Source organism: Rhinoderma darwinii, chromosome 3 (assembly GCF_050947455.1).
Source record: "Rhinoderma darwinii isolate aRhiDar2 chromosome 3, aRhiDar2.hap1, whole genome shotgun sequence".
Taxonomy (NCBI): domain Eukaryota; kingdom Metazoa; phylum Chordata; class Amphibia; order Anura; family Rhinodermatidae; genus Rhinoderma; species Rhinoderma darwinii.
The window spans coordinates 324,010,016-324,023,240 of NC_134689.1; the positions used below are offsets into that span (position 1 = coordinate 324,010,016).

Consider the following 13,225-nt stretch of genomic DNA (forward strand, 5'->3'; position numbering starts at 1 on the left):
ACCATGCGCGGCGCACACAATATAGATTTCTAATGTTTCCTTCAAAAACCTGCAACAAAAAAAAAGTTCATACTTACCCAGAACTCCCTGCTTCTTCCTCCAGTCCGGCCTCCTGGGATAACGTTTCATCCCATGTGACCGCTGCAGCCAATCACAGGCTGCAGCGGTCACATGGACTGCCACGTCATCCAGGAAGGTCGAACTGGATGTCAAAAGAGGGACGCGTCACCAAGACAACTGCCGGGGTACGTATGAACTTCTTTTTCTCTCTATCGCTGCGTTCCGCTGCAGAAACTCTGCCCCTTCTCTCTATCCAGCACGGATAGAGAGAAGAGACTGCCGATCAGAGCTGGATAGAGAGAAGAGGCTGGCGATCAGTGCTGGATAGAGAGAAGGGGCTGCCGATTAGTGCAGAATCTCTCTCTACGTGTAAAGAAAAGCAGAGAAAATGTGTCCTGGAATACGGGTGACTACGGACCCGTATTTACGGGCACGGTCCGTAAATACGGGTGACAAAGGACCCGTATTTACACCAGTATTTACGGGAGGGGAAAAATATGGTCATGTGCATGGGGCCTTATGCAGTATAATACAGGGGGCACTTCCACTTCAGAGAAATGCAAAGGATGTATACAGAGCCATAAAGTTTAAAAGCAAAAATACTTGTATGCCAGACAGCAAGAAGTTATAAACTAATTTTCCTATACTCTTTATAACATGTTTGTATTCTGCTGGTAATATCTTTCTTCCCTAACCACGCAGACTGGCAGCATTTGAAAAAAGTGGATAGGTAGGTGGGTACAGCCCATGGTCACCTGAAGGCTGCCTAATAAAAATAAATAAATTATAATAATATTGAGACAAAAATCTATTTATTTTTTAATTTTAATTTTATTTCAAATGTTTTTGTTAAGCTGAATAATTATTAATAATTAAATCCTTTAATCCTGGAAAATTCTGACTGTAATCTCCAGCCCGGCAGATGTTACATCAGGATATTCAATCTGGTGGTAATATTTCTAATGGAAATCATAGATCTTATGTTGTAAATGTTGATGTTAAAATGTTTTCCTTTGATGTTATAAGGTCTCCGATATCATGATCTTAATGATATTATAGGTCTCTTATTCTGATGTCTTGATGTTACAACAGAAGATTGCTCTAAGGAACCGTGATGGACGACGGCTCTCTGCATCTCTGCTTTTGTTGCTTCGGATCTTTCTCCTTAGACATTTTGGAATCCAACATCTTGTACTTATGAATGACTCCATGCTTGGCCAGGCCTCCTTCACATGACAACTGAAGGGCCTGCTGATGTTCTCCTCCTCAATATATACAACCTCCTCCACTACATCCGCTTCCTCCTCATCCTCTTCCTCCTCTAGAATAGTCTCCAGATTTGGCCAAAAAGAGACTTTGCCAAACTTTGATGGCCGGAATGCCGGCTTAGCCTCCTCCACCATCTTTCTCCACATTTCATCTGGGAAGTCCTCCTCGTCGCCTTTCTTCATCCTGTTCAGAAAGTCCAAATCTCTTTCCAACAGTACAAATCCTCACAAAGTCCAAATATCTCACCAACACTAAATGTCTCCACTGACAACTAAAACCCTCAAATAAGTGTCAGCTCTGCGGCTCCTTATATAATGTGAGTGATGTCACAAAGTGCGGGGGCGGAGCCGACTTTCACCACATTCCGTAACATCTTCCGCAGCTATTTATTAGTTATTTTTATTTTATTTAGTTATTTAAAGGGCCATGCAGCCAATGTAATTCACTCTAGGGAAACTAGTCAGGAAGTTCTCCTCTGCTATATACAAAAGGCAACATCATTATCTGTATATTATGTGATGTTACGTATGAGACGTAAAACACAAATCATTTATAACATATATATATATATATATATATATATATATATATATATATGTACTGTGCATATGAATCAGTGTAAAACTATTTATATTTGTAAACTACAATATTTTTTTATCTCTTTCAGATCATCGATAAAGAATTATCAAGTACTTACCGTGTTTTACCTTGGATCTACGTTCCTGGTGTGTAAAATGATGTCCCTTAGTATGCTTTATCTTGTAAACAATATCAGATGCGCTTTTTAAAAGAATATATATTCTGCAATTATTGGCTACAAAGATTTGTTTGATAAACAAATTCTTTGAACCTTTATGTCTAATTTTGAGATCGATGGGCTATTATTTTTTGACAGTATACACACAATGCGTTTGAATAGCGTTTTTTCTGTACCAGTTCCCTTCTAAAGAAATACTAACTCTTTTTTATCTCTTTATAAAGAAACACTAACACTAAGGCCCCATGCACACGACCGTATTTTTGTCCACCCGTAAATACGAGTCCTTGGTCATACGTATTCGACCCGTATTGCACCAGTATTTACGGACCCGTGCCTGTAAATACGGGTCCGGTGTCACCCGTATTCCACCCATATTTACGGGCACGTTTTGGGCTGCAAAATTGCACTGCACTAATCGGCAGCCCCACTCTCTCCCAGTGCAGGATAGAAAGAAGGGACAGCCCTTTCCGTAATAAAAGTAAAAGAAATTCATACTTACCCGGCCGTTGTCATGGTGACGCGTCCCTCTCTTGACATCCAGTCCGACCTCCCTGGATGACGCGGCAGTCCATGTGACCGCTGCAGCCAGTGATTGGCCTGTGATTGGCTGCAGCGGTCACATGGGCTGTAACGTCATCCCAGGAGGCCGGACAGGAGGAAGAAGCAGGGAGTTCTGGGTAAGTATGAACGTCTTTTTTTTTTAAACAGCGTTATCTATATTGTAATCGGTAGCCACTGTCCAGGGTGCTAAAACAGTTACTGCCGATCGTTTAACTCTTTCAGCACTCTGGACAGTGACTATTTACTGACGTGGCTTAGCAACGCTCCCGTAATTACGGGTGCACACACGTAGTCACCCGTAATTACGGGAGCCCCATAGACTTCTATGTGCTGCCCGTGCCGTAATTACGGCCTGAAATAGGACATGTTCTTTCTTTTTCAACGGCACGGGCACCGTCCCGTAAGCATACGCGGTGGTACCCGTGGCCAATAGAAGTCTATGGGCCCGTAATTACGGGAGTTTTTACGGTCGTGTGCATGGGGCCTAACTAATTAGATGATTATCCTCTACATATATAAACTATTATAATTATACAATCATACTTGGGCTATTGAGTTTGTCATAGTACACTCCGTCCGAGTTAAAGTTTAGTTTACCAAAATGGCCACTGTTGGCCTCAAAATCCTTACACGCATGCGCTGAATAGCGCTTTACATTTTATATAGTTAGTTATTTAGGCTGTCTCATATTCCAAATTTGATCATCTAGGAAGCTATCAATAATTTTGTATAGCTATAACTAGGTAGTAATATTCTATTACGTCTGCGCTGTTCAATACAATATAGCTATTACAAATCGTGATTCCTGCACAAAGATGGCCACTGTCGGCATCAAAGTTGTCATGCGCATGCGCGGAATAGCGCTCCAGCTCCATTGATATATGTCATAGATAAGCGCCGCTCACTCTTTAAGGCGCCGGAAATGTGCTCCGGTACATGGACCCAAGGTAAACACATGTCCAATATTTTTAACCCCTTAGTGACCACCAATACGCCTTTTCACGTGAGTCACTAAGGGGCCATAGGCTAGGCTGACGCCTTTTCACGTGAGCCTAGTCTAAGTCCTGCACGGGTGTCCCGTGCAGGCAGGAGCTGGGGCTCTGCTGTCTGGTGACAGCTGGGCTCCTGCTCCAATACCCGCGATCGAAGTTTACATCGATCGCGGCCGTTTAACCTGTTAAATGCCGCTGTCAATAGCGACCGCAGCATTTAACTTGTTTACAGAGGGAGAGAGCTCCCCCTGTCACCCATTGGCGGCCCGCAAATGCAATCGCGGATCTCCGATGGGGTGTAATGGCAGCCGGGGGCTTGATAAAAGCCCCCAGGTCTGCCCTGGACCTATGCCTATTAGGACGCGCCGGAGGCACGTCCTAATAGATTGCCTGTCAGATTTACACTGACAGGCAATAATGCACTGGTATATGAAGTATACCAAAGCATTATAGCAGCGATCTGAAGATCACACAGTAAAGTCCCCTAGTGGGACTAATGAAATAAATAATAAATGTGAAATAAAGATTAATAGTAAAAATGACAGTAAAAAAATAAATCAAACCATTTTTTTTCCATAAAAAGTGGTTTTACTTAGTAAAAGTGTAAAAAATAAATAAAAGTAAACATATATGGTATCGCCGCGACCGTAATGACTCAGTTAATAAAGTTAATATGTAATTTAAACCGCAAGGTGAACACCGTAAAAAAACCCGCAAAACACAATGGCGAAATTGCAATTTTTTTCCAATGCCCCCCAAAAAAGTCATAATAAAAATGAATCAATAAGTTCCATACACCCCAAAACAGTACCAATCAAAACTACGTCTCGTCCCGCAGAAAACAAGCAAAAAAAATCACTACATTGAAGGAAAAATAAAAAAGTTACGGCTCTTGGAAAGCAACGATGCAAAAACAAATAATTTTAGTGTTTTTATTGTGCAAAAGTCGTAAAACATAAAATACCTCTACATATGTGGTATCGCCGTAATCGTACCGACCCATAGAATAAAGGTAACATGTTATTTACGCCGCACAGTGAACGGCGTCAATTTAAAAACGCATAGAACAATGGTGGAATTTCAGTTTTTTTTTATAATCCCCCCAAAAAAAGTTAATAAAAAAAAATATATATACCCTAAAATGGTGCTATTAAAAAATACAACTAATCCCGCAAAAAACAAGTCCTCATACAGCTATGTAGACGAAAAAATAAAAAAGTTATGGCTCTTTGAATGCGTCTATAGAAAAACAAATAAAATAGCTTGGTCACTAGGGCCTAAAATGGGCTGGTCACTAAGGGGTTAATTTACTATGTATTGTTTACACCTGTGAACATTTATTGTTATGTACACTAATCAGCACTTATATTGTTATGTACATGGTGATCTCTATAGTTGTGACGATTACTATGTGCCTTTTGTCACGTGTTTTCATACTTACATATATTATCAGAAATATTATGACTGTACTTTAGTCTATTTTTAAATCTTATGTTAATCACTGGTTAATGAGATCAATTGTCTGGTCTCCATATATTGCACATGTTTTTACACTGACTGTATGCTTGAAAAAGGCTCCGTGCAAAGAGCCGAAACGTCGCACAAGGGCTAATAAAAAGGCCATTTTTTCACTATCAATTGGAGTGCTGCCTCTTATTGGACGACTATATATATATATGTAGATATATGTCTCAATACAGAAGCAATTTATAAGTAAATAACACTGTATAAAACTGGGATGGAGGGAATAGGCAGGCAGGCACACAGGTCAATACAGTACATGGCTACCTGCTTACAGTACATGGCTACCTGCTTACAGTACAAGGCTACCTGCTTACAGTACATGGCTACCTGCTTACAGTACAAGGCTACCTGCTTACAGTACATGGCTACCTGCTTACAAAGCAACAGCACCAAGACCTGACAGACGTAGAGATGCCGGCCCACCCACCACAAAGTGAGCAGAACAAGCAACTAGGGATGTCACGATACCAGAATTTGGACTTTGATACCGATACTTTGTGTAGTATTGCGATTTCGATACCAAAACGATACTTTGCCAACAGTAATAAAAAAAAAAGTTCTTCCATTTTGTGATATGAGGCGCGAGGTGTGATGATGAAATGTGCCTCACATTAATAGTAATTAACCCCATTATGTTTCTCAGTCACAATGGGTTAATGTGTAAGGTACATGATGGGATTAATTACTATTAATGTGAGGCACATGGAGGTTAAATTCATCATCACACCTCGTGCCTTACATTAGTAAGTGAAAGAAGTTTTTTTTTGGTTTTTTTACAGCGTACACATCATAAATGACACAAAAAAATGGTTGTGCAGGTCATTACGGCTGCGCCAATACCGAATATGTGTATGTTTTATGTATTGAGACTTATTTTAATGTTTATTGTAAAAAAAAGGTGTATGTGTATTTTTTTAAATTTAATATTACTTTATGTTTTTACTTTATTCTTAAACTTTAATGTACTGCCATATATCCATATGCCAGTACATTAGCCTGTGTACGGATAGTATGCCCTAACAGGAAATATTGTAAGACAGCACTGGGGTCCTTCAATAGACTCTGGGCTGTCTGGCCATATGTGGTATGGCCAGTCGTGGATTAAGAAGACCAAGGGCCCTGGGCTGTTACCCAAACTTGGGCCCCCCTTCTCCACTGCCACCCTGCCGCGCCGTAACTATTGCTAACACTACCTTTTTGCACAAGCATTAACAAATGGGTGTTACGATTCCCCTTTCACAGGGCTGTGTCCCTACAAACTGACAGTATCACACTGTGCAGGGACACATCCTCTTGACAAGGGGATTGGTAACACCAATTTTTCTATCAGTCCTGGACTGCACAAAGACGTTATGTGGAATACAAGGATTTCCTATAATAAACAAATCAAGAGAGGGGACAGATTCTCTACAAATCCAGTGACTCACAGGTGACGACATCTCAGATGCTAGTAGTTTCTTTTCCTCTTTTCTTCTCCATCTGGTCCAGAGCTCATGACCAGTGGCGTAACTACCGCTATAGCAGCCGTATCGGCTGCTACGGGGCCCACAGCATGAGGGGCCCATGCCACCCGCCGGCACGGCCCCCCCTCCCATGGCCGGAGGCTCCGCTAGCAGCTGCTATGGCTGCTACAGAGCGACGCAACTGAAGGGGTTGTTTCTACAAAAGACATGCATCCCCTATCCACAGGATAGGGGATACATGTGTGATCGCTGGGACGCCCAGCGATAAGGAGAACAGGGGACCGAAAGTCCCCCGAAGTTCTCCATGACAAACCTCGGACTTCCGGAGTCTGTCTGCAGCTCCATAGAAATGACTTGCGCACTGGTCATGCTTGTGCGCATGCGTGACCAGCACTCCTTTCATTTTTATTGAACTGCGCAGACGCTGGAAGTCCGAGGTTTGTCATGGAGAACATTGGGGGACTTTCGGTCCCCTGTTCTCCTTATCGCTGCCAGCGAGCACACATGTATCCCCTATCCTGTGGATAGGGGATACATCTCTTTTGTAGGACAAACTATAGGCCGTTTTCTTTTTTTGCGAGGGGGGGCTATATGGCGTTATCTACAGGGGGGGGGTCTGTATGGCGTTATCTACAGGGGGATTTCTGTATGGTGTTATCTGCAGGGGGGGTTCTGTATGGTGTTATCTGCAGGGGGATTTGTATGGTGTTATCTACAGGGGGTGTCTGTATGGCGTTATCTACAGTGGGTGTTTGTATGGGGTTATCTACAGGGGGGGTCTAATTGGCGTTATCTAAAGGGGTGGCTGTATGGCGTTATCTACAGGGGGGCTGTATGGCGTTATCTACAGGGGGGTTTCTGTATGGTGTTATCTGCAAGGGGGGTTCTGTATGGTGTTATCTGCAGGGGGATTTGTATGGTGTTATCTACAGGGGGGGTTCTGTATGGCGTTATCTACAGGGGGGACTCTGTATGGCGTTATCTACAGGGGGGACTTTGTATGGCGTTATCTACAGGGGGGTCTGTATGGCGTTATCTACAGTGGGTGTCTGTATGGCGTTATCTATAGGGGGGGGTCTGTATGGCATTATCTATAGGGGGGTCTGTATGGCGTTGTCTACAGGGGGGTTTCTGTATGGTGTTATCTGCAGGGGGGGTTCTGTATGGTGTTATCTGCAGGGGGATTTGTATGGCGTTATCTACAGGGGGGACTTTGTATGGCGTTATCTACAGGGGGGACTTTGTATGGCGTTGTCTACAGGGGGGGCTCTGTATGGCGTTGTCTACAGGGGGGACTCTGTATGGCGTTGTCTACAGGGGGGGCTCTGTATGGCGTTATCTACAGGGGGGCTCTGTATGGCGTTATCTACAGGGGGGACTCTGTATGGCGTTATCTACAGGGGGGACTATGTATGGCGTTATCTACGGGGGGTGTCTGTATGGCGTTATCTACAGGGGGGTCTGTATGGCGTTATCTACAGGGGGTCTGTATGGCGTTATCTACAGGGGGGTCTGTATGGCGTTATCTACAGGGGGGTCTGTATGGCGTTATCTACAGGGGGGCTGAATGGCGTTATCTACAGGGGGTCTGTATGGCGTTATCTACAGGGGGGCTGTATGGCGTTATCTACAGGGGGAATTTGGGGCTGTAAGACGTTATCTACAGGGGGGCTGTATGGGGTTATCTACAGGGGGCTGTATGGCGTTATCTACAGGGGGGTCTGTATGGCGTTATCTACAGGGGGGGTCTGTATGGCGTTATCTACAGGGGGGTCTGTATGGCGTTATCTACAGGGGGCTGTATGGCATTATCTATAGGGGGAATTTGGGGCTGTAATACGTTATCTACAGGGGCGCTGTAGGGCATTATCTACAGGAGTCTGTGTATGGAGATATCTACAGGAGGCTGTGTATGGCGCTATCTACAGGGGGCTGTGTATGGCGTTATCTACAGTGGGTGTCTGTATGGCGTTATCTACAGTGGGTGTCTGTATGGTGTTATCTACAGTGGGTGTCTGTATGGCGTTATCTACAGGGGGGGTCTGTATGGCGTTATCTACAGGGGGGGGTCTGTATGGCGTTATCTACAGGGGGGTCTGTTTGGCGTTATCTACAGGGGGTTTCTGTATGGTGTTATCTGCAGGGGGGGTTCTGTATGGTGTTATCTGCAGGGGGGTCTGTATGGTGTTATCTACAGGGGGGTTCTGTATGGCGTTATCTACAGGGGGGACTCTGTATGGCGTTATCTACAGGGGGTCTGTATGGCGTTATCTACAGTGGGTGTCTGTATGACGTTATCTATAGGGGGGTCTGTATGGCATTATCTACAGGGGGGACTTTGTATGGCGTTATCTACAGGGGGGGACTCTGTATGGCGCTATCTACGGTTGGGGTCTGTATGGCATTATCTACAGTGGGTGTCTGTATGGCGTTATCTATAGTGGGGTCTGTATGGCATTATCTACAGGGGGGTCTGTATGGCGTTATCTACAGGGGGGGCTGTAGGGCGTTATCTACAGGGGTCTGTGTATGGAGCTATCTACAGGAGGCTGTGTATGGCGCTATCTACAGGGGGCTGTGTATGGCGCTATCTACAGGGGGCTGTGTATGGTGCTATCTGCAGGGGGCTGTGTATGGCGCTATCTATAGTGGGCGCTGTGTGATGGAATCTATAGGGAGGCACAATCTACAAGGGGGGTTGTGTGATACCCAGCGGAGGGGGAGCCCCAGTAAAGAGTTTGCTATGGGGCCCAGTCTTTCCTAGTTACGCCCCTGCTCATGACGACTTCTCCTGGCCATGACCCATTTCTGAAGCCCTTAAATATAATATCACCATGCACTGCGCCCCTGAATATAATTGTGTCACACACTGTAAAGTAAAGCACCACATACACAGTGCCCCCTGTAGATAGCGCCAACCCCCCATGTAGACAGCGCCACACACACACCCTGTAGATAGCACCACACACACACCCCTGTAGAGAGCGCCACACACATAACCCCGTGTAGAGTGTCATTTGTGAAGGGCGTTCAGCAGGTTGATGTGGTGGGAGTCTTCACACAGCGTTTCTCCTGCTCACAGCCCGACAAAGAGCCCGCAGACTGTCTCCCCTCCCCCATGTCCCGACTGCTAGCAGCAGGAGGAGAGATGTGTAGAGCAGGGAAGGGGGGCTGGAGGGGGAGTTTCAGCACAGACCACGGCTGCTAAGTAGGAGCGAAGCTCACCTCGTCTCATGACTGGTGCGGTCCTGGCACCGGGGCTCCCTCCGGTGCTAGCGACGCCACTGGGCATGAGGGGGTTCGAGCCCTGGGCCCCGGGCCGCCGCCCGAACCGCCCTAATGATGATCCGCCACTGGGTATGGCCCTGGAATTCCCTGTGATGCAATCCAGAAGCATCCCCCTTTCTCATTTTCCCCTGAATGCTGCAGTCAGCTTTGATCGCAGCATAAAGGGGAATAACGGCGACATGAGAGGTTTCTCTGATCTCCGCCGTTGTCAGGACTCAGGAGCGGGGCAATGGCTGTATCACACAGCCGCAGCCCCCCTCTCATACATTCATGCGTTACTATACTGAGCTGTGCGGCCACACAGCTTAGTATCGAAATACATGAAACAACGGTATCAAACCGTTTGGGGACGCACAGTATCGAAGTTTCCATGCATCCTGCATCCCTAAATAGCACGTCGTGGTGCGGGGGACGACGACGATGTTTGGACATTTTGCATGTTAGTACTATACTAAGGATCGCTGGTTCAGGTCCCTTTTCCCTCTAAAGTAATTTAAAAAATAAACACAATTTGTATCAGTGTCCGTAAAAGTCCGAACTATTATAATATAACTGTAATGACAGGGGGGTAGGGAAACAGACAGTGAGCCCTAATCTACCCACCACTCAGTCCCTGCCTACTTGCAACGACCCGCCCTAGGCGACGGGGTACAACTGGGCGACGGTCCCTACGCTCAGTAAGTGCACGAGACAAACAGACAAGGGTACACAAAGCTAAGGGAAATGGGGCAATTGCCTACGGCAACACCGTGAGCAACAAGAGTGGTGAACGAGCCGAGTCAAACCAGGAGTGTACGGGGTACCAAACGCAGAGCAGGAGAGTAGTCAGTAAGCCAGGGTCAGTATGGAGCAGGGTCAAATAGTTAGGAGCTGTAGCAGGGCCAGGAAACCACACGAGAAGAATCACAAGCAAAGGAGGAACAGGAAAGGCAGGTATAAATAGACAGAGGGCGGGAGCTAGCTCCGTCTGGCCAGGCTGCGATAGGCTCTCCCACTCCTAAGCCTGCCATCCTGAGTGGTGGAAGATGGAGTCAGTCTCAGAGACATAGACTCAGGTGCAGACTGATTACCTATGGGCGTATACACAGAAGTTACATAGTTACATAGTTAGTACGGCTGAAAAAAGACACATGTCCATCAAGTTCAACCAAGGGAAGGGAAAAGGGAAGGAAAAATTTCTACACATAGGAGCTAATATTTTTTTGTTCTAGGAAATTATCTAACCCTTTTTTAAAGCCATCTACTGTCCCTGCTGTGACCAGCTCCTGCGGTAGGCTATTCCATAGATTCACAGTTCTCACTGTAAAGAAGGCTTGTCGCCCCTGAAGCTTGAACCTTTTTTTCTCCAGACGGAGGGAGTGCCCCCTTGTTTTTTGAGGGGGTTTTACAAGGAACAGGATTTCACCATATTTTTTGTATGTGCCATTAATATATTTATATAAGTTAATCATGTCCTCCCTTAGTCGTCTTTTTTCAAGGCTAAATAGGTTTAATTCTTTCAATCTTTCCTCATAACTTAAATTCTCCATGTCCCTAATTAGCTTCGTTGCTCTTCTTTGTATTTTTTCCAACTCCAGGGCATCCTTTCTATGAACTGGAGCCCAGAACTGAACTGCATATTCTAGATGAGGCCTCACTAATGCTTTGTAAAGTGGTAATATTACATCCCTGTCCCGCGAGTCCATGCCTCTTTTAATACACGACAATATCCTGCTGGCCTTTGAAGCAGCTGATTGACACTGCATGCTGTTATTTAGTTTATGATTTACAAGTACACCCAGATCCTTCTCAACAAGTGAAGTTGTGCCTGGCAGTTCCTTTACAATAACGTTATTTAACCTGCACGGTGAAAGTCATATAAAAATTATACCGCCGGAATTGCAGCTGTTTTTGGTCACTTTATATCCCACAATAAATTAAATAAAGTGATCAAAAAGTCTCATGTAGCCCGAAATGGTACCAATAGAAACTACAGTTTGCTTCGCCAAAAAATTAGCCCTCATACCGCTCAATCAACGGAAAAATAAAAGTTATGGCTCTCAGAATATGGTGACTGTCTGCCAACTGTGGGCATGTGGTTCGGCAAGATTCAGGAGATCATGAGAATGGAGGACCTCACGGCATCAATGAGAGGGGCCCATGCTAAATTTCTCAAAACATGGCGTGAGTGGATTCGCTTTCAGTCGTCAGTGGAGTATAGGACTATTGGGCCCTGTTCACACAGAGTTTTTTGCAGGAGGAAAATTCCTCCTGTAAAAACTGACCCTGGAGGTTTTCATGTTTGATGTGGTTTTTGACGTGGTTTTTGACGTGGTTTTCCAGGCGGTTTTTCAGGCTGTTTTTGCCGAGGTTTTCACACGCATGAGGCTGGGTTCACACAACCATGTTACGTCCATAATGTACGGAACGGAAGACCCGGACCGAAGACAGTGCAGGGAGCCGGGCTCCTAGCATCATAGTGATGTACGACGCTAGGAGTCCCTGCCTCTGCCTCTGCGTGGAACTACTGTCCCGTACTGTAATCATGATTACAGTACGGGACAGTTGTCCTGCAGCGAGGCAGGGACTCCTAGCGTCGTACATCACTATGATGCTAGGAGCCCGGCTCCCTGCACTGTCTTCGGTCCGGGTCTTCCGGCTGAAATACGTTCCGTACATTACGGACGTAACATGGTCGTGTGAACCCAGCCTGACATCCTTCTGTCATTGAAATGAATGGTGATGCAAACGGAACTTACTTCACACTTGCCTTTCCGTTTAGGGGTTCCCCTGACTGAAAGCACCGACGGAACCCCTCAGCAGAAACCACGCTGATGTGAACAGGCCCACATTAAAAAAAACATTGTTTTCTGTTTGCATCATCATTGACTTCAATGCGGTATTGGTTCAGTCGAAACGACAGAACCCTTTGCACAACGGGGACAAACAGAAACCATTAGCAACGGATCTGTCACCACTTCACACTTGCCTTTCCGTTGAGGGGTTCCCCTGACTGAAAGCACCGACGGAACCCCTCAGCGGAAACCACGCTGATGTGAACAGGCCCACATTAAAAAAAAAAAGTATACTTACTTCTTGAATCAATTTCCCAACATCAATGTCCATTCGGTGGTACACCTCTGCTGTCGTCATTTCTGTTCCTGAAATGTTAAAAAAAAAATAAAAAAGAGATGACATACATGAACAACTGCATAACAAAATAAAAAAATTAAAAATAAAAAAATTGAAAAAAAAAATTAAAAAAAAAAAAATCTAAAAAAAAAAATGCACAGCTCCATACATGTATAGCATGTATGGAACATAGGAGC

The 13,225-nt window shown here is 45.1% G+C and overlaps 1 protein-coding gene across 1 annotated transcript in view; it reads right to left on the minus strand.

Annotated features, from left to right (window-relative positions):
* Positions 1-13,008, minus strand: part of LOC142750463 (ATP-dependent clpX-like chaperone, mitochondrial) — a gene marked incomplete at its 5' end in the record, with an annotated part of 33,436 nt that extends 20,428 nt beyond the window's left edge. The window contains one exon of the mRNA XM_075859467.1: positions 12,990-13,008. Coding sequence (XP_075715582.1) covers positions 12,990-13,008 — 19 coding nt within the window. The remainder of the gene's footprint in view (positions 1-12,989) is intronic.
* Positions 13,009-13,225: the final 217 nt, after the last annotated feature.